Below are 25,101 nucleotides of genomic sequence, written 5' to 3' on the forward strand. Positions count from 1 at the left end.
GCACTGTGATCACTAGAGCAATCCCCAAGCAACTTAAGAACTTGCATTTCCTGCAGAGTTGCAGGAATGCAGCGTGCTCTGACATCTTGTTTCCGTTCCTTTGGATGAACATTTTCATCCCCAAAAGCTATGCCAATCTCACAACATACTCCACAAAGATTCAATAGCCATAGTTCCACTGACAAATGTGGTGCTGGCACAGATGAGAGCTCTAAATTAGGAATGTGTTGAGATTTGCACTTAAAGGCACAGCTAAAATCCTTCTGTTTCACACTTTGATGATTATGCTTACATTTATTATCCAAAACTGACATAGCAATTCATCAAAAGACACAACACTTCAGAATATTTTGTAACTCTGCACAAATAATATTTAAAATATTTGTTTCCCCTCGTATTTCTTTATATTTACAATGAAAAATACAGAACTACATGAAAACTGAAACATCTGCAGAAACACTAAGGACATCTTAGGTACACATCTTAAACGCAGCGACTTCATCCTAAGGAAACACCTGGATTGAATTAATTTCAATGTAAGAGTTAGAGAGAAAAAACCTACGCAAACACAAAAGCGTGCAAGGAATCAATGTTTCAAAGCACAGTATAAGACTATACTCATGTAATGATTAGATACTTAGATGTCCCATTTATTTTATTGCCAAAAGCAATTTCTGCTTTCCATTAGCTACTGATGCCATTTTCCCCTAGAACATGGGATCAATCACCATCACACCCTGCTTGACAACCTGAGAGCACAAAGCACCATCCAGGTTTCATCTGCCCTCGGGGAGGTAACAACAGTTCTTACCTTTGCAAGGCTACTTCCAAAAAACCTCACAATATATAAAAAAGCTTTCCTATGTCAACAGCAGGTAGCACTTCAGAGCATTACCAGCTTTTATGGCCTCCCTTTATCTATTTGGCCTCCACTGCTCCATTTAACATTTATACCTGTGCCTAAAGCATTTACACCAAGAATGAGAAAGAAACTTTAAGTATTCTTTCATGACAACAGTACACTGCACAACTTCTGAAAGCTTTAAGAGGTTATGCATGAGCCCTGCAAGGCATCACAAGCTGTAAATGCCTCCTCAAGCTAGTGACAGCATATGCCCCTCAACAGCTGTCCAAATTAGCTGTAATAAATCTTAGTTACAGCTGGTAAACATGTATTCCATGAAATTAGTACTCCCCAGGCTTTATACACACTGTTCCTATGGGGGTCAGTGGGGCACCACACATTGCTCCATGGGATGAGCTCATTTACAGCCAGGACTTGCAGCCAACCCAGTCCCACTGCAAAACAACACTGGGTTGGTGACTGTTTCCAACCAACTGTTTAAAATCAGGCACACTAGGAATTCTATCCTGGCATGCTAATAAGATCACATGCTTATTACACAGCTGAATGTCTAAGTTTAAGACGTTGGGGGTGGGAGAAGTCTAAGAAGCTAGAAAAAAAATACTCTGAAATTAGGAAAAAGGGCCAGAAATACAGCTAGTGTCAAACAAACACAATAAAGGCCAGTTCTCTTTACATGTCCTTGGTTTTAGAGATTAACTTAAAAGTTACAAGTGTATTTACCCTACAATGTCTTACAATAAATCTATATTATAAAGCAAGAAGCCTACAAATAGTCAATTACATATTTCTGTTTCTTTTGGCAAACAGCTTTTGTTTCTACAGCAAAATGCTTTGGAATTCATATTGCTCCTTAAATCCAAGGCTTTTAAACATGCTTTCTTCTTCCTTTTTTTACTGCGAGGCAGAACGCCACTCACCTGCTTCAGAGTGCTGCAGAACTGGGGAAGTATGCAGTTGCTAGTATTTTTGCAGTGAGCAACACAGAAATATAATAGTGATATTTATGTGGCTTATATTGGGTGGAGAGAACAAATGAGTTTCTTGCTTATTTTGCTTTACTATAGATACAAGCAGTCTTTTGCCTCGTATCTCTCAGAAGATTTCTGGAGAAACCAGTTGCTTATAAAAGCTGACAAATGCTTCTATATGTGTTTCTTCCCAGGAGCCTCAGTCAGCTGCCTCTCTGCCTTGAGAACATGTGATATTACTTCCTCTCTTTCATTCAAACCCAGCAGCTGGTACCTCATGACTCATCAGCCAATTCATTCTTGCAGTTCCTCATAGCCTTTTCCCATTAAGATAGTTACAGAAAAATGATAGATCAGGTTTGTATTTTCTACTACTTCAAGTCTATTAAGTCTATAGCATGGACTCTGAGGCTCTGGGGTTTTGTTGTTGTCATTTTGAATTCTCCCCCCCATCTCCAAACAGTTCACTCTGGACTGTTATAAACCCACTGATCAAACACACTGTTCACCAACAGTGGTGTTCAGAACAGTGGAACAAACTCAAACCAGGTTACGGCCTTGCACAAGCACTCTGGGATATCTAGATTCTTACTACAAATTAAAACCAAAAACTGAGCGTGTCATTCAGAAAGAACCACATTCCCGTGCAACTGAGGACCACAGAATGGCTTAGGTTGGAAGGGTTCTTAAAGATCATCTGGTGCTAATCCCCCTACTATGGGCAGGGCCACCTTTCAATATATGATTTGTAGATGAAATTATAAGCTTACTTAGACAAAGAGAATTTAAGAAATCAAGCTAAACTCCAGATGCCTGCAGTTCACGCATTTTGTCCCAAGATAACATGAGCAGTTGCTCTAATGGACTGAGCAGAAACAACTTTCACATGCAAATGATACTTAACCAAACCAGAAACACAACAGATTTTTCCAGCGTCCCCTATGATCCATAGCAGGAAAATCACTCAGCATTTCAAGTGAATTAGAAACTTTCCTCCCCAAATTTTCCAAACCCAAGCCTTCAGCCAACATACGATTCACAGAAATTCATCCCATCAATAGTAAACCTGTAGGATCATCACCGTTATTTTTATTTTCTCCTATTTTTATCGCAATTAACATCACGCAAAGTAAGAAAACATCAACACTCTTACTCAACCGGCACCCACCAGCAAGGCCACCATCTTGAATGCGGGCAGCGAGCCGCCATCTTGGGCGAGGCTCTCCTTGCTCCACTTCACACAAGGCCCAAGGGAAGCAACTCTGGCGAGGGTTTCTTTATCCGCTTTGTTTGCCCTCATCCAAAATGGCCACTGGCGCTTCCGATCCTCCTTAAGGCGGGCGTCGCGCCGGCGCGCCTTAGCTTACTCTCATACTGCTTTATGCTTTGGGGCAGCAGGAAGCGGAGCCGTCCGGGTGTTCCATTCAAAGTGCGTCCATGCGGGCGTGCTGCTGCGCGCCCCGGGCAGGTACCGCCGGCGGGGTGAGCTGAGGGGGGCGAAGGGGTCCCGTCCGCCCTGGGGCGGGCTGAGGCATAGCCTGCTGGTGGGGTCTGTCACAGGAGGATGCGGTGGGGGCTGTGGAGAGCCGCGCTGCACCGTCCTGCAGGCAGCCATCGGCTGCACACCTGATGTGCCGAGGAAAGCACCGGAGGGGTGGGCTGCGGGAGCGGCCTCGGCCCGGCTGGGATGCGGCTCGTACGGGCGAGGCTCAGCCGAGGGTCCCGGTTTACCCCTTGCGGGGGGTAAGCCCGAGGTTTGCTCTGGATTTGGCAGCACGCTGCAGGTACTCTGAGTACTCGGTGGTGCGGGACCTGTTAGTGCACGGCCCTGGCTGCGGGGAGGCGGGTGTGGAAAGCCCCGTGCATCGTCCTGACTTGATGGATGCTTGTAGTGAAGCTGTTACAGGTGATCGTTTGGGTGGCTTTGCCAAATCATCAGTCGAGAGCTCGGAGGAAGTGTGTGAGTGTTTAGTTTGGTGTTAAAGATCAGTTCAATGTCGCACCAGATAAATTCAAGCGAAATTAGCAGCCTCCAAATACCTAAAAATACCTGAATACTGTAAAATTGGCCAGTAGAATTTATGCGTTCACTTAAAGGTGCGTTTTTGACTTATTTTAAGTGTAACTTTTAAGAAGGTGCTTTGAACAACCTGCTCTAGTGGAAGGTGTCCTTGCCCGTGGCAGGGGGTTGGAACTGGACAAGCTTTAAGGTCCCTTCCAACCCAAACCAGTCTGGGATTCTGTGATTTTTATTCCCTGAGGCACCTTCTGCGCAAGCAGCAGCCGCTGTGCGAGATGATGCTGTTGACTTTGAGGGTCCAACCTAAAGCCAATATTGGCATTTGTATGATTGCACTTTGCTGAATGACTATGGGGGGGAGACGTTTGCATTAATGCATTTAATTGGTATGTGAATTATGTTTTAAGTAGGATGTGTTGTTCCTGAAATACTACCAGATTTCTGCTGTGATCTTATTTGATAACTTACTGATGGATTTTTAGGTTGCAGGCAGGAGAAGGCTTTGTACGGGCAAAAATATTTTCCAGTATATTGAGATCAGCTTCAGGAATCATTTGATAATTAAAACCTGACGCTTGGCATCCGGAGGAGATGGAGTGTGTCTTATGCATAAGTGGTTTCTGTCTCTTTCGGTTTCAGATTCTCTTGGATGTGTTGCTACGGGATTAAAATCAGAGTCATCTGTGCTTTTTATTTAGCTGAAAAGGCTGGGCTAAGTTTGCTTTATTAAATGGAAGAAAAAAACCAATACCCTGGAACTTTATATCTAAACTAGGCAGTTGGTACAGAATTGCAGAGTGTCATGTAGGATCTAAGAACAGCAAGGTCACTGAAGGAATAAAATGTTCTTACCCTGGACATCTTTTATAGTCTAGATTAAGACTCGATAAGTCCTGAAAAATGCTGGGAATGGAGTGTTGGAGTCAGCAGTCATTTTGAAGTCTCACTTGTGATTTTTTTCTGTCCACTCAGGTTTCATGAGTCAGTCTGGACTGCTGGGAGCTTTTTCTGAAGATGTACATGTTGATTGAAAGCCGCACGAGTTCCTGTCTTCATCTGAAGAGGTCCCCTGGCATCCGCTCTTGGTCTGTCTTTGTTGGTAAGACCATAAGGTTCCTCAGTTTATTTTGGAGCTTGCTGTAAGGGAAGGGGATCACAATAAATTCCTGAAAGAGCTCCTAAGAAAAGATGCCTGTCTTTCAGGTATCTTTCTTTCAAGAAGAGGCATCATCACACTTTGAACTTTTCCTTTAGTGTAGCCACTGAATGAGTCTGTAGTCTTCTCTGCAAGGTAGTTTCACTGTGATAGTTTTTCAGTCTGTCATCTGCAGAACCTCAGAGGCTCATGGACAGAATTTTAAGGCGGTTCTGGAAGATCAGGAAAATAAAGTTTATTATATATCATATTGCAGTGTAAACGTGAAGCTTCTGAAGGGGATGCATACTTACACTGAGAAACATCTAGGCTTCAGAAATGGAAAAACCTGCAGTGCAGCAATGGTGTGGCTAGATCTTGTGTGTGATTGACAGTGAATGCTTAACAGCGCTGTATGGAATAGGAAGCCAGACAGGATGTTGTGAAAGGCATCTGTTTTAAAACACTACTGAAAATGCAGAAAGGAAAATGGACTTAGTACAACGTACTTAGGCTGCACTGAGAGAACTGGTGGGGAAAAGGTGGCATGTTCTGTTTTCCAACAGACCAGAGCCCATTGCAGTAACGCTCCAACCTTGTCGTTGCTTTCAGTGGTGTCATCTTGTCAGACTTGTCACTGACACAAGATCTTTGCAGTTGCAGCAGCCCTCTGGGGTGCAAGGCACGCTTTTCACTCCTTCGTCCTCAGTGGGAGAAAGGAGCCTGGCAGCTTCTGACACAGCTTGATCACGGAAGTTTTCTTTTGGCTCCACAGAGCACATAGGGGGGAAGAATAAACATTGCAGTGTTGGTCAACACGCTGAGTTGTACTGTGCTCGAGAGGAAGTGTGGTGTAATGAGTAGATTGAGAGTCCCTCTGATGTTCTGTTCCCAATCCTGTCACCACCTTTTTAATTCTGACCTCAGCCTCTGTGCTTTTAGTGTCTTGCAGAACAGGAGGTTCAGAGCAAAAAAACCCAAACTGACTCTTTCATATAGTGATGGATGTTGCAATCACATTTGTCCCTGTTTTGAGAAGTGATGAACTTATGAATATTCATAATTTTATCAGGGAATTTTAGATGGTTTGAATTGCTTGTTTGTCCTAATTGTCTCCCCTCTCATCCTAGGAATAGCCTCCATAGGTTTGGCTGCTGCTTATTATAGTGCAGGTAATGGCCTATAATTTTATTTTAAAGGATTGTTTCCTGTTGATCTGTTTTTCATGCTGATGTCTCCTCTCTGCAGCTTCTGTCTGGCCTCAAAGGCAGTAGAGGTACCTATTGCATTTTGTGGTGTGAATATTAAAATCCAATACTAACTGCTGTCTGTGTATGGCTTACCATACTTCAGTGCTCTATTTCTTACTTGGTCTCCCTTTCCATTTGCAAGAGTATTTTTAATGATGGTATTTAGCACTTTCTGGCATTTTGTACTTTCAGTGTGTTTTGTAAATGTGATTAGCTGGTCCTCACAGCTCTCCTGGGAAGACATATAATGATTGTCTGCCACCATAATGAAATGATTGCCTTTGGTGAAAGTGCTCTGTTTCTCTGGAAACTGTTAAATCATCACTAGCAGAGATTACTCATACAAACACCTTTAGAGAACAGACACTATTGCTTCTCCCTGCACCCCTGCAAGAGCAGGCTGCACTGAATGCCAGGTATCCCTCTGTTGATGGAGTTTGTCCTGTGATTCTTTTGCTGCATCCTGTTAACATCAAAATTTAAAACTTAATAGTGTGTAGGAATATGCTACCAATATAATTAATGTATTATTATTTAAAGAGCAAAGTCCAGTGAAAGCTGCTTGAGACACCAGCTAGATCAGCCTTTTTTAAAGGCATTGCCACAAAGGTTTCTGAAACAGTACTTAGCATTGTTCTGCTGTCTTCAGTAAAAGCCTGAGTAAGCAAATTGTTTAGGTTGCTACATGTTTTATGTTTCCAGGACATAAAATGCAGATGTTTGTTTGCCAAGAAGCTTAACTGCTTCCTTTTATGAATAAATGTTTGCCTCAGTGAATTTCCATTGTCCCTTACCCTTGCCCTCTGCAGCACAAATATTTGATGGTTGACAGCAGGTTGAGAGTTTTGTAGATGCCTTTGCTTTTAGAGAAAAGAAAGATGTTCAGTGATGTTACAGCCTTGCCAACAATACATGTGCTTGGAGTCTTTGAAAAATATGAAGAGTTTCTGTATTTTTATCCTGGGAGAGAGCTGTTAAACAGTTTGCCTTACAACTAAAGGCACAAATGTTGCATCAGAGAAACCCTTTTTCCTTTTGCTGCATTTAAAGGGAGCATGTTGATCTTAAAACTGACTGCTTGAATACCAAAGAAGGAAAAAAACCCCTGAATTTATGCACTTTTTTGCATTGTTCAGACAGCTTGGCCTGGAAGCTCTTCTATATGGCTGGGTGTTTCTTTGTGGCAGCACAGAATCTGGAGCAGTGGGAGGTAAGATGTTGAACTCGGGAAATATGAGGTCGTGCAAGTTTAGAAGCAGTTGGCAGATGCTGATTCCAGCAGCTCTGTGCTCTTGCTGTGTTCAAACAAACAAGTTGTGCTTTTGGTTTTGATGAAATCCTTTGGGGCTGCTATACTAGAACTAGAATTAGGGCAATAATTCTTTCACTACACAAGCATGAATATGAAAAGCAAAAAATAAGAGGTTTTTATAAGAGGAGACTTGCCACGAACAGTTGTGCGGCCTTTTCTTCCTCTTATATAGAAGAGGGAGAAAGAATATCACACTTGGCTGCTAAAATGTGATTTTGTGCTTACTTTTGTTCCAGCTAATAACAGAATGGCCAGTAAATAGAGTAGATCTAACCTTCCAGAATACTCAGCTGTTTTCCACTGGGAAAAGAGTGTTTGTGAAGCTGATTTATTTGGTGGTTGATTTGCTGGGAGCTGTACTGAGAGCAGTAACCCATCATGGAGGCTTGTCACCTTGCTGACCTGAGTTGTCGTTAGAATAAGCAACCCACAGATATGAGGCGTCCTTTTTTAATTGTCTGTCAGGGATGCTTTAAATCTAGCGTGAACCTAGCCCATATAGCACAGCACTGGAATTTTGGTGGACTTAGTCACTGTGTTAGTGAAAGGTGTAACCTGGAACTTACGTTCACTGGGTGCTTTTACTATAGGCCAAATGCATTCACCAGAAAGCTCATGGAGAAAGAACTCCAAGTTATTCAAATTTGATTCCAGGCAATGTTCTTATTACATAGGAGCGTGTCAGGAGGAGCAATGAAACCAGCTTCAATTTCCTTCTAGAGGTAACACAGGAGATATGTTGAAGCCTGTTAAAACCAAGAGCAAGGTTGTGGGTTTCATTCTAATTGAGGAATGTCTCCAAAATAGCTATGTACTTTTCTGTTACCAAGATTATTTTCCCATATAACTATTATTGTTTTACTTTGAAGCATAGCTGCTGATGGTGTTTTTAAGAATATCTTGACTTCTTTATTTTTCATTTTTACAGGAAGCTGTATTTGATAAGAACAAGGGAACAGTCTGCTTAAAAACATTCAATCTTTACAAAAAAATACTGACCTTCTCCAAAGGAGGCTATGAACAAGGTGAGAAAGCAGTATGTGGTAGCAGATGTGATGAGCAGACAGAAGAAATGTATACATGCCTCTTCAGTAAGCTTCTCTGGAGTTCTGTACTCAAATTAGTCACATCTGTTTCCAGATCTGCTTTGTTCGTAAGCAGCAGATGTTGTCATAAGCCTCTTGGGACACTCAAATGCTTTTTCAGGTTAGGGTGCTGAATGCATCCTGTTATTTTAATCCAAGGCTTCCACATTGCTTTCCATAATAGTCTTAGCCATTCCTTTGGGATGTTAACGTGCAGGTTTGCTTTTCCCTTGGCTAGCCTGCTTTGCTGGTGGGACTGGTGGAAAAACTTAAAATTTGGTTCTAGGAGCTGAGATTTCTGTTACCTGATCTGGTTTTGGTAGCAGACAAATCTTTAGAGATCATATGCAAGCAGGCATGTTATATCCTGCAGATATAAAATATGCATTTAAAACAGCATATTAAGTAGATTCAGCTTAATGCAGTATCTTATTTCTCTTGAGCTTCCTGTTGGAGTAACATATGTTGAAGTCTAATGTGTGACTTGATTGAGTCACTGTGACACAGGAGCTCCATTGCAAACTGAAGTAATGCCCTCTTCAGTGTCAGATTTTTTTGATCCTACTTGCTAGTCTAAATCAAACCAAATCTCAATATACTTAGAAAACTGGCAAAATTTGCAGTGTCTGTAAGCTGAATGGGCGCTTAAACTACGAGATGGAACATAAGAAATGGGGAGAAAAGGATGTTTAATGTTTCTGAACTTTTCTTTAGGGTATGTTTTTATTTAGGGTATGTTTTTACGCGTATCTCTTCCTGAGAGGTTATTTGGTAATATGTTTCAAGTACCATTAATGTAGGGATGCAGAGATCAGCAGATGCTCTGCACAGTTAAATATTCCAGTATTTGTTCAGTCTCAGTAAACTTAACATATGTTTACCTACTCTCTACAGAAACATGGTTAAACAGTCATCAAAGTGAAAAGCATAAGTAATAAACTAATGGTCCCCAGTGCCAGAGAGGCAGTATATCTTGTTCATTAGGGTCTATACCAGCTGATATGTGCTGTAGGATCTTCTGATGCTGATATGTGTGGTAGCAGTGTTTGTTTTGCCTGAATAGATCAGCAATTGCTTGCTGTTGCAGGACTGCCCTGGTTGTATGAGATCAGAGCAATAGCACTGAAGAGCATGTAGTCCCAGTGGTGCAACTCACTAGCAGCAGTGCTGAGGATTTACTGTCATGCTAATAGACTATTTTGTTTCCCATGTGTTTACAGTAGTGGCTGCACTGAATGAGATCCGAGATGTGAATGTGGAAGAGGAGACAGTGCGGTATTTCGGGAAGGGTTACGTCGTTGTGCTCCGCTTTGGCACTGGATTCTCACACCCGCTGACTCAGAGCGCAGTGTTGGGCTGCAGAAGGTGCGCTGGGGACTTGACTTTTAATGCGAATGTGTGAGGTGGGAAGTACCAGTCACATGGGCCAGTAATTGCCAGCTAATGAGGCTCATCTTAGCTCAGTTTTCATACCTGCTGATGTGACTTCGTGTTACTCAGTTTTAACTTTTTTAAACCCTTTAATGCTTTCAGTTGCAGACTTTTGGGTACCACTGTCTCCCATCAGGAGACTGATTGTATTTAGATATCCAAGATCCCTTTGGTACTGCCTGTCTGCTGCAGCTGCCCTCACTACCTCAGCTGTGCACTTGCAGAGGGGATTAATTCTGTTCAATTCTATTCAGTGTATTTATCAGTTAACATAGGGATTATTTTAAGTATTGATAATAGGAATCTTGCAGCAGGAGCTGTGGGGAAAAGGATTGATTTGTTCTGATATGGAAGTAATGGTGTGGCTTGATATGCCTTCAGTATTGAAATGATGTCAGAAATGATGTCAGACATAAATCATATGTTGACTGTCCCTTCAAGCAGTTACTCTCAAGAATTAGCATGCCTATTCTTGTTTTGCCTACAACACAGTTCCACTAACTTTTACATTGTTTCTTCTGTTCCACAGTGATGTGGAAGCAATTGCCAAACTCATTACTAGTTTTCTGGAACTGGACAAAGTAGAGAGCCAACAAGATCTCTCTCAAAGCAGCGAAACAGAGGTTAGTGATGCAGATGAACCACAGGATACCTATTAATAGTCATCATGAGCTGAAGAAAGCAGAGGCTTTTGAACATCTGGAAAATGTACTGATTGTTCTGCAGAAAAAAAATCCCTTCAACTCTGACCCCTGGGCGTTTCTCTACGTGTACATTTACTATGGGAGGGATCTCTCTTGGGGTACCTCATTAGCGCTAAACTGCTTTGAGATTCGCACTCCCGGTACTGCTGTTGTATAGAGTCCAAAGCAAATTGTGTTTTATGTACTCCTTTGCCTTAGTTCCTGCTCATGGACACTGCTGGTTTTGAACTCAAACTTGTCTAGGAGTAATTTATTAATGAGTTGGTTTGAAATCATGTATTACTTTCCCACTGACAAAGTGGAGATAGAGATGTAAACTTCAACTTAGTGCAAACATCTGCTGCAGGTACAGTACATGAAATGTAGAAGAGCTGAATTTGTAACTCATCACACACTGCTGTGAGGTTGATATTGAAATGTTGCAAATGACTGAATGTATTGCTGAATTGGTTTTAAGCAGCTTCATATATGCAGTTAGGTGATGCAGAGTAGAGGCACTTTCACAGTCTCTACTACTGACTTGCCATTAGATACCAGTGGAAATTAAAGTCTGAGTGACTGTCTTGGAATTGGAAACATCAGTTTGACCTTGTTACATTCTCTCTTCTCCTGCACTTGCCAAGGGGCTGCAAATAGTAAACAAAAAATGATCATGGTGATGTTTCAACATCTTCAGGATGTTGTAGCTTAATCCTGTTCTACTTCTGGGCATAGTCTAGCACAAGGCAGAATAACTTTTTTCTTAACTTCAACATTTACTATTTTAACTGTGTATTTAGAAAGGAAGAACACATCTGTTACTTGAGGGAGGGAAGAAACTGATGTGAAACGTGGTCTAGTTTTGTTTACTATTTCCCCACTTGAAATGATACCAATATTTTTCTTAAGATAGCTGGGATAGACTTAATGTTTGTTTTGCACCCATGTTTTGCTCTGGGTGTGTAGTGTCCTCTCTTCTGACCAATGGTTTCACAAGTAGTTAAAATACGAGTCTTCCAAGATACTTTTTGAAGTGAAAGCTACCTCTGTTAGTCCACATCTTCTGTCTAGAACTAAAACTTCACCATGCCTATATCAACGTGTCAGTACAAGAAGAAAGGAACCTTCTGCAAAGAGCTGAAGGGTCCTTCAGCATACTGAAGCTGCTGGTACTAAAGTTCACTGGGTTTTATTTAGGAATTGTGTGATCTTAAGACCTGAGTTAGGAAATACTTCAATGGTTACTTTTAGGAGATCTGAATGGGGTACAATGTAACTGCATGGTCTGACTTCATGTTTGGCCAGAGCAAATGTCTTCTGGCAGCAGTTTCTTCAGAACTTAAAAGAACTGAGTTCTTGTTTCTAAGCACTCTACCTCTATGGAAGAGAAAGCTATGAAAAGTTTTCAGCAGAAGCTATGTCCTGTTGTGTTTCAGCTATACCTGAAACCAAGGGCATGCTTATCTGACCAAAGAACAGGTGGTACCAATATTTCATGTCCAGGTACTTGGAGCTAGTATGTCAGCTGTGAGACAAAGATGCTCTTACTGCCAGTTTGAATGGGTAATAAAAGTGAAACAGGATTTCTTCATTTAAATCCACTGTGAGATACACCCTAAGTATGTATATACATCCTTGTCTTAGAGAGGAGAATGAGGTTGGAAATATGGAGCTTTTAAACCACAGTGTAGAATGAGAATGTTGGATTTTCTAAGGACTTCCAATAAGAAATAGTGAAGAAACTAGAGTATTTAATGGCATAATGAAAGCAAAGGGCTCAACCTGCAGATAACCACTGCTTTGAGCAAGGGCATTTAGAGGGAGTACATTGTAGAGATGTGCAGTGCACTTAAATTCTGAGCCTGCAGATTTGATCATGGATGGAAGTGACAAAACTACCTGTGTTTCTTCTGTATTTCCATGAGAGCTAACATTCTGTGGAAGATAGAAACCACTGTGGTTTTCCAGTTAAAAATTGGCTTTAGAAAGGTACGTCTATTGATCTAACCCTGTGCTGCATTGTGTGCCCGGCTGCTGCTGCGCTCTTTTGTGCATCTCGTGTTAGTAATTTATATACTTATAGACTATGCAAAGACTAAAACAGTGTAAGGAAAATTCTGAATCCCTGGAAAGGGGGATGACTTATAGTAAGATATAGCATTGCTTGAAATACATCTGTGTAATAAGTTGCATTTTGAGTTGATGTCCAGTGATCATCTCTGAAGATGTTCTGTAGTGTCCCCCTCACACCTCAGTCCTCTGATGGATGGTAGGCAGGAGGGGAAAGCGTGCTGGCATGCACTGTGTTGAGGGGTGTTTTGACTCCTCAGCCTGTCACTTGGCACAGCTGGTGTAATCCTCTCTTGTGCCATTTCCACTTTGCTGTGGCAGCTCTGTTGCTGTACAAACTAGCAGTTTCAAATGGGAACCCGAGTTCTGTACATGAAGAGAGACTGAGTGAAGTCTTTGAACGCTGAGGGTTCTGCCTGTGGGCTGTATGTAGGGCACTGCTGGCTGATGAATGTAACTAGGAGCAGGTAAAGAATGTCTTGTCTTGGTAGTTGGATGATGCTGTATATGAATGTATATCACAGGCTGATGTGTTTTCTCTTGATCCAGGTTTTGAGCTTCCTGTCTTCAAAAGCCTTGTTTCTTATAGTTAGAACAGCTAGATTTTCATGTTTTGCAAGAACTGTGTGCATGGAAAATTAACTTGCAAATTGCCATTAATGTGGATTTGGTTACGGCAATGCCTGTGGACTCCTCAAGTTGAAGGAACTGTTGAGAGCAGCAGGTGCTAACCCAGAACAAGTTCTTTTCTTACCTCTATCCACTAGTCCTCTCTGATCTTGTTGCCACTCCACTATTTTGCTGAAGGCTTTTTGGAATGCTTTTCCTCGATTCTCTTGGGCCTAGCAAATAAAAAGGCCCAGTAAACATAGCCGTATGTGTACCTGATATAAGGTGGCTTGTACTAAAAGGAATGATGGGAATGACTGGGTTAGGAAATTAGAAACTCCTAGAAGAGTATTACAGGGATGTATTAACTTTTTGCCTCTCAGGCTGCCTGGTAACTACAGCCTGGACAGCTGTAGTTCATATGACTTATAAATGACTTGAAAACCTATGTAACAGCCCTTAGGTTAGATCTAAACTGCCCCATAGAAGTTACACTTTCTCTTCTATCCTTTAATATAACTGTATGGGAAGTGCCACTTGGCAGGTGCTTCACCTTCAGCTTGAAGAGCGCATTTGGCGTTTCTCGCATGCATGTGGTCGGATGGATCATGGCCTTAGCTGTCGCACTGAGCAACAGTTAGACTGCATGTTGTACAGAGGGAAAAGCTGTATTTAAGCTAGAATCTAATATGCAGGTATTTCACAAATTGAGGTATTCCATTAAGTAGGATCAATCCTTCAAAGGAAATAGAAGTATTTATCCTATATTGCTGATATCTGCCTCATGTGCTGTATTTATGAAGTTAAACATATACCAAAAACTAACCTGCCTTCCATAGTAAATTGTGCTAGTTCTAACACTGTAACAGACTGCTGAGAGGCAAAAATGTTAGGAAAATGTTTAGAAACTGCTTTGCTAGTTCAAAATTGCAAGGCCTTCTGTAGTGTCTTTTTATAAAAACCTGTGCATTGAGAAAATCAACTTTGATAATTTTTGTGTCACTGTAGCATTTTAGATTGGTTTTAATTAAAATGGGCAAAAATATTAATGGCTGTCTGAGTTACTGCTTGGCACAGATCTACTGAAGGAGATAATGGCTGGAGGACGGGGTAAAGGAAGCCCAAATACCTGGCTCTTTACTGACTCTGCTTTCACTTTTGCAGCAGTCCAGCTTTCAATTTCATCTAAGCTGATACATGCCACTCTCCACAGGTGAATCTATTTCTGTTCCCCCCCCTTAAACCAAACCAACATGCCACATGCAAAGAAAAGCAAGTTTCCACAAACTTCTTGAGTATCAAAGGATTTATTAAAGTAAAATAAATTAAGATCTTGTTTAGTTCAAGGTATGTGGCTTTTGTAATTAAGATTTACATGGCCATTGATTCCATAGATAAAAATCTGCATATGGACTTGTAGCTCTCATTAAATAGGTTAGATTTGTCTCATGCTGTACTTCATGTAGCTAGAGCTGTGATCTTTAGAATAGATTGTTCCAAGTAAATGTCAATACCTGTGCTTCTAAAATAAGACTTTCAAGAAAGCAGTAAATGAAGCAAACAGGAATATTTTGAATATTCATGGTAAAGTAACATACTTACTTAACTACTAGGCTTTTGAACTGATTTTCCATTGTGGTGATTATCTGAATGCTGTAGTTAAGTCCACAAAATATATTGCTATACGTGATTACAAGTTCAACATTAAAGCAGAATATAACATAACAACATTTCCCCCTCATATTCAGTAGACTTCAGTCATGCTTCAAGTGTGAATGAGTGCAGTCTCTCAGGTGAAATGGACGCCTTAAAGTGACTGGGATGGTGCTTTTCTGGGGGGATGAGATGATGCTTAGCTTTGATGCTTTGGTAAGAAGTTTAGGAGACCAGCATGTTAAGGCAGCTTTCCCACACAGCCAAGTGTCACCATCACTGCTGGTTAACAAGCTCCTTTTCCAGAGCTCCCTGTTGCTCTGTACTATGATGGTACATCTCTTATATCTGCTGTAGCCTCGTGAATAGATCAACAGCAGTTCCTTGCTCAGGCTGGAGGTCAGTTTCGTGATCTCAAGCTCACCAAAGCTGGATTTAAGACTGATGTTTCATGTATTTCAAAGAATGGAGAAGTCCAAAACAAAATCTGGAACAAGTAACTGCTACATGCTGTGGAAGGGCTTGTCGTGATGGCATGGTAGGACACCTCAATGCAGCTGAAAGACTGAGTCACAGTACAGAATGCAAGGACCTAAAGCATGTCTGAAGTATCCTAAATCTTGCATTTTCTAGAAATTGCAAAAGGAGAACACGTTGGCTACTGAATAGAGTAGAACTCATAGAACTTCCAGGTCATTGTTATGGAAGAAAGTCTGTTACTACTAATAGTGGAATTGGAAGAAACTGGGTTTTTTCTCCTGCCTTGTAAAAGAGCTGAGTTGTGACTCTTGTGTTCTCTTATGCAAGGGGAGCAAATCTCCTTCACAGGGCAGGTGATTCAAGGCTCAGCAATGCATTAAGACAGGAAAATTAAAATAGAGCTGGAGCCTAATACACTAACAAGTTCTTGGATGCCTTCAGGTCACTTTTCTTTCACCATAGTTCTTGCTTCAACTCTCAAGATGACAAACTAGCTCTGTGACTAGTTGCTGATTTTCACTAGCTGTGTTTTCCCATGGAATAAGACAGACTAATTGAAATGTCCCTAATTTTGTGCCTTTATTGCTTCGTCTAAATCATCCACCACTTGCTGCAACTTCTGGAGGCTGGGGTAGACATTCTCCTCCATCCACTCCTCTACAGTACACTTGTGGAAAACCTCCTCCATGGCTGCTTGAAGGTCTTGCACCACACCACTCCACTTGGAGAGAAGACTAAGCAGAAATAAGAGAGAAACAATCACATTTGCAGGTGAGCTCTGCCCCAAGGGAGGCTTGGCTTCCTGGGCCTTCTAAAGGGAGTACAGGCCTTAAAATGCCTTTACAGGAAAGGAGCATCTATTACTAGAGCTCAAAGGACTTTGTGCAGATGCAAAAGGTTTGTGTTTTAAGTACCATTAATCTTGGCACTTCCTGTAAGCAATGCCTTTTACAGTACTCAAATATGAACTCAAAAAAGCATTAGACACATTTTAAGTCTAACTGAAACTTACTGTGAGACTTGGGAATTTAATTCTGTTTTTTAATCAGGAAGAGTGGATGCAGTTGGATATTCACCTTACCACAGCAAAGAAAAAGTACTAATTATTTAGCATGAACAAGCATGGTGTCTAGGACAAGCTCTGTAAAGCTCATAGTGGCAGGAGCAAGGTGGAGTGGTCTGGCTTTATTTCCCCTGCCTGGAACCTTGCCCACAGGGAGCTCCTGCATGGAAGTAACTGCTGTAAGAGGCAGCAGGTCTGTACAGGAGTAACTCCATGTACAAGGAAGAGTTTGTCAGAGACCAGTTTTGTTCTTGTATTCAAAATATTTTTTCAGTAGAAGACAAACAGCTTAAAACCGTAACATGGATGCTTCATGCTGTCTAGTTTCCACTGATGCTTCTGTAACAGTTCAAAAGGCAAGGACTCAAAGCTGTATGGACTTGAATGCCAAAATATGACAGATTTTGTTTCCCCTATAATGCAAAGTCAGTGGTGTTACCTTACTGCATCTGGCTGAAAGTGATGCATTATTATAGGATGGATAATCTTCCTTTTCCTGTGGTAGGGGCTGAACCAGCCTGTGACATACCTAAAAACACATGTTAGCATGAGCAGGTTTTGACACAGCAGCAATGTACCTGTTTGTATGCTGGCAGGGAGGTGACAGGGCTTTAGCTGAACTACTTCTGCATAAACAGAGAGAATGCTTACGGAGTAAGTAAACTGAAGTCTATGTATCCAGCTTGTAAAAGACTGTTCTTGGCAGATGAGAATAACTGATCATGTGTTGCAATTTAAGTTTTATTTCAAGCTCCATTTTTTGTAACCACACCATTAAAAATAATTTTAACTTTAAATAACAGCTGTAATTCAGGGAAGAACTAGGTTCTTGAGATAAGGCAGCACATACTATTTAGGAGTCCTGCTGAAATACTTTAAATTTGAATCAAAATGCTATGTTCTGCTGAGGTGTCAATACATAGGGATGCAATGCCTGAAACAGAGCTTAATGTTGAAATCGCTTTGCTGGAGTTATGCCCTGTTTTAAGATGATACAGCCCAACACTCCTGCAGACAGCAGAGAATCAACATAAACCTTATACCTGTTCCTTTCAAGAAGTTCATCCACTGATGACTTGAGGTAGAAACTAATTTCGGTCACAAGCGTGAGGATATTGCTCCCAGGAAAGGTTCCCAGACTTGTGCTGTCCAAAAGAGATCCATTAGTTTCTGAACTCACCACACCATGAGAAGCAGCCGAATCCTACAGCTGGAATTTTACCTCATGAAAGTATCAATTTCCAGGTTAGACATTCCCAAGAGCTCTTCCACATTTTCTTTAACCTTGTCAGAATAACCACCTGGCAGAAGACAGTGGAAATACATAAAGGAGCTTAAATAACCAAAACGTTCATAAAAGGGTTTTTCAGGAGTACTCTGCATTGGCTTGGTTCTCCTTGGGTGAAGATGTTTTTTAGAAGGTAAAATAGAGACAGAACAAGGGGTGGGAGGAGTAAGTTGTGTTTCACACAGTTGCCTCGTGCTAGGTAAAGCACTTCCTAGCTATGAGCTGCTATGAACACTGCATATTTTTAAGTGCCTTAGTTAAAAACCAGTAGGTTGTGGGGTTTTTTAGTTTTAAAATAAGAAATGCAGTAAGACGAAAGTTCTGTTGGCAACTGCCTGTGAAGAAACCAGGAACTAAAGGTATTTTACCTGATATGTACTTCCTAGATGAAACTGGATTAGTCACAATGACTTTTACATGTAAACAAGATCTAAATCTCATTTAGTCTCATTAATTTATATCTAAGAGTCTCATTTATATACCAATGGTGCTTCAAGTCACTTCTGAAAGCAATTCAGCTGCCTAAATTATTTTTAGTAGGAACATGAAGAAGTTTGTGACCATTTGCAGATGAGAACATAATAAATGATTAGCATACTATGGCTATTTTTAAATACCTAAGCCAAGAGCCTTCTCTGCTCCCGTATCACAAACATGCAACATGTGTCATTTATTGTTCATAATGCAGACCATGATCAGATAGTCAAACCACCTCAAAAGATAAGCCTGTGCCAACCTTGGGGCAGTGTCACTTCACCCTTGTGCTAGGCATAAGCCGAGAGAATAAAGTTGTCATTGTACCATTCTTTAGTGTTTGCAGACATACAGCCAAGCATGGAATTGCCACTGGGAGAAGCTCACACAAAACAGAGAAGTGATCGTACCTAGGTAAGAAAACATTCATTAATTCAACATTCTACGGTTAGAACACACTAAAAAAGTGGGAAGTCCTAATATTTCAATCACTAAAATTCCAAGAGCTTTAGAAACATTGATTTCTGTCTCCAAGAAGGGACCTTCTATCTCTGAAACACCAAGTGTTCTTATTTTACTAATAAGAACAGGTACAAAGCAATTAATTTTCTCAAGCCAAATTAGGGACAGAAATTGGAATTCAGCTCTCTGGTATACTTTCAGATCTCTTGACTTGCATAAACTCCTTTTTCTCCTTCATTGCATTAACAAATTTTTCTCTCTTATGCAACTTCGTTCTATTTTAATCCACATTAGATGTTCAGATCTACACCATGTATTAACTATGCTGTCTATAAGCAGTTTAAGGTGGCACAAAGTACATTTAAGCCTTCAGATCGAATCTGTTGTTGGTGGTGTCTGCCAAAACAATCACTCCTGCTGACTAATGCTGTACTGGTTACCTAGAACTCTGAAATCCACGCTTTGTAGCCAGTGGCTAAGGTCTAGCAGTAACCAACAGTAAGGAATGCAGGGTTGCAAAGTTCCCTTCTAAATCCCCAGCCTCCTTGGACCTCTTCAGGAGTTTTGGGTGGAAGTCTGCTTCTGAGTGATCCTTAAAACCATTTAAAAGGATGTTCCTTACCTCTGCCAGCCGGTCAGTGCGATACCTTCGAGGACATCGGCAGGGCTTTTGCTTGCCACTTTCAGCCACTGAAGATGGTTTTTTAAGTGGTGTCCAATAAGGATTAGAGACTGATTCACTCCTGTAGCTCCTTTAAAAGCACTAGCAAACCACACCTTGGAGAAGCCACATCTACGATACTTCTCTATGAGATGCACTGCAGTAAGACAAAAAAAAACACTTACAGGACAAGTTTTTCTCTGTTTTGAGCCTTAACTTGTAATGCTCCAGTTAAGTAGGACTCAAGTCCAGTTATAACAGGCTTATCCCACCAAGTTTTGAGCATTAGCAAGGAGGGAGATTTGACATCCTCTCTGAGCAACCTGCTCTGGTGACTGCCCTCCTGGTTTCATGTGCCCAGCTACTATATTCCATTCCCCTGAATTGCTAAATTGCTGCAATGTTAAGAACTGTAGGCATGTAATGAGAATGTACATCATCTGACAGCTGATTATTGAAAGAAAATAAATAGTAGCAACTATTAGGAGAAACCAAGCAAGGGCTATGTTTATGATATTAAAGCATAATAATTACTTCTATGCAGCTCAGCAGAGATGTACAAACCTTTGCCTTCCACGTCCAGGTCTGCTGCGTAGTCCCAGACCATCGGCTGCACAAGCTGTGGCACCCCAGATTCTGAAAGAAAGAGTTCTTTTAAGTCACAGAAAACAGCCAGTTAAAAGTGAGAATTACATATGTATTACTGGTGTATCAGCACATGACTGAATGAACTATGGCTTGTCACCAGAACCCTTCAATTACAGCTGAAGTGCCCCTGGCCTTTATTCAGCCTGGCTGGAATTTGAACGTCTGATTTTCATGTGCCAGGGGCCACTAAGTCCTCAGACGTTTTGAAACCACTAATATGGATCAGCAGTGACAATTCATGGGAGAGCCTGTTCATCCCAAACTCATCTCATTCTTAGTCCTTTGCATCTATCTGTATACCTGCTAGTTGAACTAGCTGAGCTACAAACTCTACACACAAGATTTCAGCTAAATTCAAAAGAAATATTCAGCCTTTTAGTCAAAGATTGTCTGAGCTGTGTTTGCACAGAACTTCGCTTTTCAAGATGCCTTTAAAGTACAAGTAAAGATACAGGTTTAGCTTAAAATCTTCTAATAATCAACCCCTGACTAGTTTTAAACATGAGAAAGCAATCCCTAGAGAAACTGCAGTAAATTGTACAGAAACTCAGTATTTTAACTGCATCCCATTTTAGCTTGTTCAGTCTGGTTTTGCCTGTGGCAGTAGAGTGCACTTTCCTAGGAGCTGTGCTGCGTTTGTGGAAACTCCATGAATCCCACTGCATTTTTTGGGCTGCCTTCCCACTGTTAAAGCCATGAACGGGTCAGTCACTGCTGGAGGAGCTGCACAGCTCTTCTGGTATTGTCTAAATCTGTTTAAAGCAGACATATAAGGTGGCTCTGAAAATGCTGGGACTCCATCTGTGCTGGGACTCCTCACAGTTTAGCAGTGGTTTCCTATTTTTCAAGCAGCAAGACTCATGATGTCAAGTTCTTGGAGCTACCCCACAGTTCAGTATCAGAGTTCCTCATGATGCACTGTGATCACATACACTGTCAAAGATGCTTACAGGGTTGCAGCTTCTCTGTGGGAACCAGATGCTGCACAGAGCAACAACTAACATGAGTAGGTGGTGAGAGGCACAGAAACTTAAACTGAGATCACAGATGCGAATAGTTTTGGGGTTTTTATTGTGTAAAGAAAGCAGAATTGACGGCAACTGCTGTGTTTTCATTGGTCACTTCGTATTACCAGCTGCAAAACTAAAGTATGTGTTGAGACTTACCTACTGTCATGCAGAAAGTCTGTGATGTAGCCAAGACTGAGTGTCTCTTCTCTCTAGTCTGTGTCACTGTGCCCTATCTCAGCTATTCTCAGATGTGGTGTTTTAACTGGTTGTATGAACATTTTCTGTATGCTACAAAAACTGACTCACCACATCAACGGCCACACACCTGCCAACGTCTCCTCACTTATCCCTCGGAGCATGTCATCCCACACGATGGGTGTCACAGTGGGGTAAGATGAGGCCACACAACTTGCTACTGCTTTTATGTGGGATAAGCACAGCTTCTCTGGAGTGTTGCCTTGTTGCTGCAGCCACTGCTTTGACTCCTCTCCTTCGCCGAGGTAGTAGACCTGAAACATCAAGCAAATAATCCTGACTTTGTGTACAGGAGTAAGTGGAACAGTTCGACACAGTATCATGAAATCATACAGCATTCAAAACCTATTGCACAGATGTGACACACTGAGTATTTCAAAGCATCTCTCAGTGTTGAAGACACTGCAAGCATTTCTATCAGTCTGCAGGAGACTGCAGTCATGACTAAATGCATTGTGTAAGGCAATATTCCTATAGAAACTAAAATATTTAAAGAATAATTAATGCATGTTTGTCTTTGGGAGTAGCTTTCATCAGATTTAATCAGTTTAAATCTAGCAACCGTTAGGTCCTGAATTATATGAAACGAATTTCTTGTCTTGGGGAAAGAGATTTCTCTGAGTGAATCTAGAATTGACTTGGGGGCACATCCAAGAGCAGCCCCAGCATCCCTGTCCTATGCAGAGGGTGGATTTGGGCCTCTTAAGCTGGGTAAGCATTTAAACTCTCTGCTGGTTTAGAGCAGGTTTTATCTAAACTATGTTTATTCTACCTAAATAGAGTTTTGCTTTATAAAAGCTTACAGCTCCCTGCCACTGGTTCCCACACAACAGGACAGAAAATACTAAATAGTATCAGTACAGTTAAGATGATCACAATGGGTTTCAGGGATCTGTGTGCCATAGGGATGGTTTTAAGAAACTTTGAGACAGGAGAAAACTCAAGGTGCTCCTCCTCAAGGAAACAAACTACCAAGATAAAAAACCCCAGCACTTCCCACCATGAAAGGGCTTACTTGGAATAAGTTGGCCAGAACAACGAGCCAACATCTTACATCCAAACTCACATGATGCTTTTTGAATACCTTCAATTGATATCTCACTTTAAATACTCATTTGACCTAAAACCAAATGCTGAGTTAGCCTTAAGAAAGACACTTCAGAAAGTGTCTTCAATACTTCTGATATTTCATTCAGCTCAACAGACATGATGTCCTGTGCTACTGGAATTACTTATTACCACAGTATCACAGTATGTTAGAGATTGGAAGGGACCTCAAAAGATCATCTAGTCCAATCCCCCTGCCAGAGCAGGAACACCTAGATGAGGTTACACAGGAATGTGTCCAGGCGGGTTTTGAATGTCTCCAGAGAAGGAGACTCCACAACCTCCCTGGGCAGCCTGTTCCAGTGTTCTGTCACCCTCACTGAGAAGAAGTTTCTTCTCAAGTTTAAGTGGAACCTCTTGTGTTCCAGTTTATACCCATTACCCCTTGTCCTCTCATAGTTTGCCACAGAGAAGAGCCTGGCTCCATCCTCGTGACACTCCCCCTTTATATATTTATATACACTAATAAGGTCCCCCCGCAGTCTCCTCTTCTCCAAACTATAGAGACCCAGCTCCCTCAGCCTTTCCTCATAAGGGAGATGCTCCACTCCCTTAATCATCTTTGTCGCCCTGCGCTGGACTCTCTCCAGCAGGTCCCTGTCCTTCTTGAACTGAGGGGCCCAGAACTGGACACAATATTCCAGATGCAGTCTCACCAGGGCAGAGTAGAGGGGAAGGAGGACCTCTCTCGACCTACTGACCACCCCCCTTCTAATACACCCCAGGATGCCATTGGCCTTCTTGGCCACAAGGGCACAGTGTTGGCTCATTTTATTCTCAAAAAGGCTTTTCTAGACTGGCTTGAGTTGGTGTTTTCTGTCCTCAAAATCCTACCCCAACGTCGCCTGGGCACCACTGAAATGCAGAGGGCCTGGCCCTTCCTGACAAGAAAAACATTCCTGGCTCCAGACAAGTCCCACCTCATCACATCCGATGTGAAACCATTTTATGTCTTCATGCAGTGCCATAACCTGGTCAATCATGGCTTTGATCAGTGCCTGCGACTCCTCCTTATGTGGGTTGAGGGCGTTGGGAAAGGCCTTCACCTCCCGGAGATGAGCGAACTCTTTGTGCTTCAGCACAAACTGCAAGAGAAAGGAGAGCTCGGGGAACAGCCGCAACGTGCAGGGAACAGCGGCGTCCCCCCGTGCCACCTGGGCCCTGCTAACACTGGTCCTGCTAAAACCTGGGGCTCGGCTGCGTGTGAGCTCAGGGCACAGCACGAGTACAGGCAGGAGGGGCACGGCTGCAGCTTCGGGCTGTCGTGGGGGTCTCTGACCACGAAGCACCCCCCGGGGCGCGGGAAGCAGGGCGGTCAGTGCAGCATCACCCCAATGCCCGGGGCACACAGCTGATGGGAGCTGGATGACTGCAATGCTGGCAGTGATGATGACTCCTCAGCAAAGCCACCCCTCCACCATCACCCCGCTCACCCAGTCCCCCGCTCCCAGGCGTCTAAACCCTGCTGCCGCGGCCGGCGCTCACCTCCATGTGCCCGAAGGTCTGCACCAGCGGCACCACCTCCAGCCCCTGCGCTCTCGCCTGGCTCAGCACGGCCCGGACTTCCCCGGGGCTGCGGGAAGAGCAGGAGGTCGGGGTCGGGGACCGTGGTGGGGGTCAGGATCGGGGCCCGCCCGTCGGTACCTGTATGCGTGCGGTGCCCGCAGCGGCCCCAGCGGCCCCGCGTAGGGGAAGGTATCCTCATACTCCAGCAGCAGCCCGGTGGCGCCCAGGGCGCGAAGCAGCGGCAGCACCTGAGGGGCGGGAGGGGACAGCGGCGGGTGGTGCCGGGCCGGGCCGGGCTCCCCGGAGCCCCACCGCCGGCTCTCCGCCTCACCTCCGCCAGGTACCCTGCGCGGGGCGCGGCGCCCTTCATGTCCAGGTGCACCAGGCGCCGCGGCCCGCCCGCCGCCATACCCTCCGCATGCCGCCGCTCCGCCCTCGATTGCTCCGGACTGCGCGCTTGCCGTTCGACGCGGCACAGCCGGTCCGCATCGATTGGTTTGGCCTGCCGCCGGCGCGGTACGCTGGTATAAAGCGCTCGGCCGCGGCCTTCTGTCCCGGTTCCGGTGTCCCGGCGCTGTCCGGTCGCTGTCTCAGTGCTGGCCCTTCCGCTGCTCCTGGTGTTTTGTTGCCCGCTCCTCTGAGACGCTTCTGCTCGGCGGCCGATTGCTTTCCCCTGGCAGGCGGGGGAGTCCCGAGCGCATCGCTCTGTGCCGACGGGCGCGATGGCTCCGCAGCGGCGGGCGGCTCCGCGGGGTCCCGAGAGCGGCGGGACGGTGGCTGGGCCGGGCCGCGGAGGCCGCTGCCGCCACAGCAGGTACCGGCGGGACCGACCGCGTGTCTGTGGCGGGCAGCTGCCACCTGCACGGGTGCGGCAGTGCGCAGGGCCGGCGGCTGAGGGGAGCGGCCTGTGGCAGCGCCGCCGGTCCCTGCGGGAGAGTGGCTGTAGGCTCTGGGGGCGAGCTGCGGGTGGTTGTGAATATCTGTGTGTACTGAAGGTGCCGGGTCAGTCGGGTGCCAGGCCTCCCCTTCCACAGAATCCTGCAATCAGCCTGGTTGGAAAAGA

At 43.4% G+C, this 25,101-nt stretch overlaps 3 protein-coding genes across 7 annotated transcripts in view; 2 read left to right on the forward strand and 1 right to left on the reverse strand.

Moving 5' to 3' along the window:
* The first annotated feature begins 3,166 nt into the window (after positions 1-3,166).
* On the forward strand, positions 3,167-11,058 carry CYBC1 (cytochrome b-245 chaperone 1). 3 transcript variants are annotated; one of them, XM_080629393.1, is made up of 7 exons: positions 3,167-3,304; positions 4,829-4,955; positions 6,122-6,163; positions 7,378-7,451; positions 8,482-8,578; positions 9,859-10,003; positions 10,599-11,058. In XM_080629393.1, the coding sequence occupies exons 2-7, from the start codon at positions 4,871-4,873 to the stop codon at positions 10,726-10,728; spliced, it is 573 nt and encodes a 190-aa protein (XP_080485519.1). In that variant the 5' UTR covers positions 3,167-3,304; positions 4,829-4,870; the 3' UTR covers positions 10,729-11,058. The 3 variants fall into 3 exon arrangements, with proteins under 3 accessions (XP_080485519.1, XP_080485520.1, XP_080485521.1); XM_080629394.1 differs by having other exon boundaries at positions 3,241-3,265; XM_080629395.1 differs by lacking the exon at positions 3,167-3,304 and adding an exon at positions 3,711-3,794.
* Positions 11,059-14,748: 3,690 nt separating this feature from the next.
* On the reverse strand, positions 14,749-24,739 carry HEXD (hexosaminidase D; the record flags this gene model as incomplete). The annotated part of the gene is given in 13 exon segments (XM_080629413.1): positions 14,749-16,298; positions 17,067-17,156; positions 17,671-17,772; positions 17,850-17,928; positions 18,717-18,799; positions 19,474-19,669; positions 20,077-20,148; positions 21,496-21,679; positions 23,453-23,617; positions 24,018-24,105; positions 24,177-24,286; positions 24,370-24,685; positions 24,687-24,739. Coding segments are annotated over 13 exon segments (1,707 nt in total). The 3' UTR covers positions 14,749-16,129.
* OGFOD3 (2-oxoglutarate and iron dependent oxygenase domain containing 3) overlaps positions 24,574-25,101 on the forward strand; it is a 39,955-nt gene continuing 39,427 nt past the window's right edge. For 2 of the 3 annotated variants that reach the window (XM_080629414.1, XM_080629415.1), the window contains exon 1: positions 24,574-24,852. In XM_080629414.1, coding sequence (XP_080485540.1) covers positions 24,761-24,852 — 92 coding nt within the window. In that variant the 5' untranslated portion in view covers positions 24,574-24,760. The remainder of the gene's footprint in view (positions 24,853-25,101) is intronic. The other variant, XR_013958001.1, reaches the window with a different exon arrangement.

Source organism: Psittacula echo, assembly GCF_963264785.1.
Source record: "Psittacula echo genome assembly, chromosome: 14".
In the NCBI taxonomy this organism is placed as follows: domain Eukaryota; kingdom Metazoa; phylum Chordata; class Aves; order Psittaciformes; family Psittacidae; genus Psittacula; species Psittacula echo.

What these genes read in the sequence shown, in the direction of transcription:
- CYBC1 (XM_080629393.1), top strand. Translation starts at nt 4,871, where the DNA reads ATGTACATGTTGATTGAAAGCCGCACGAGTTCCTGTCTTCATCTGAAG. An exon ending in AGAATCTGGAGCAGTGGGAG is followed by an intron (nt 7,452 to 8,481) that starts GTAAGATGTTGA and finishes TCATTTTTACAG; the next exon opens with GAAGCTGTATTTGATAAGAA. An exon ending in CAAAGGAGGCTATGAACAAG is followed by an intron (nt 8,579 to 9,858) that starts GTGAGAAAGCAG and finishes ATGTGTTTACAG; the next exon opens with TAGTGGCTGCACTGAATGAG.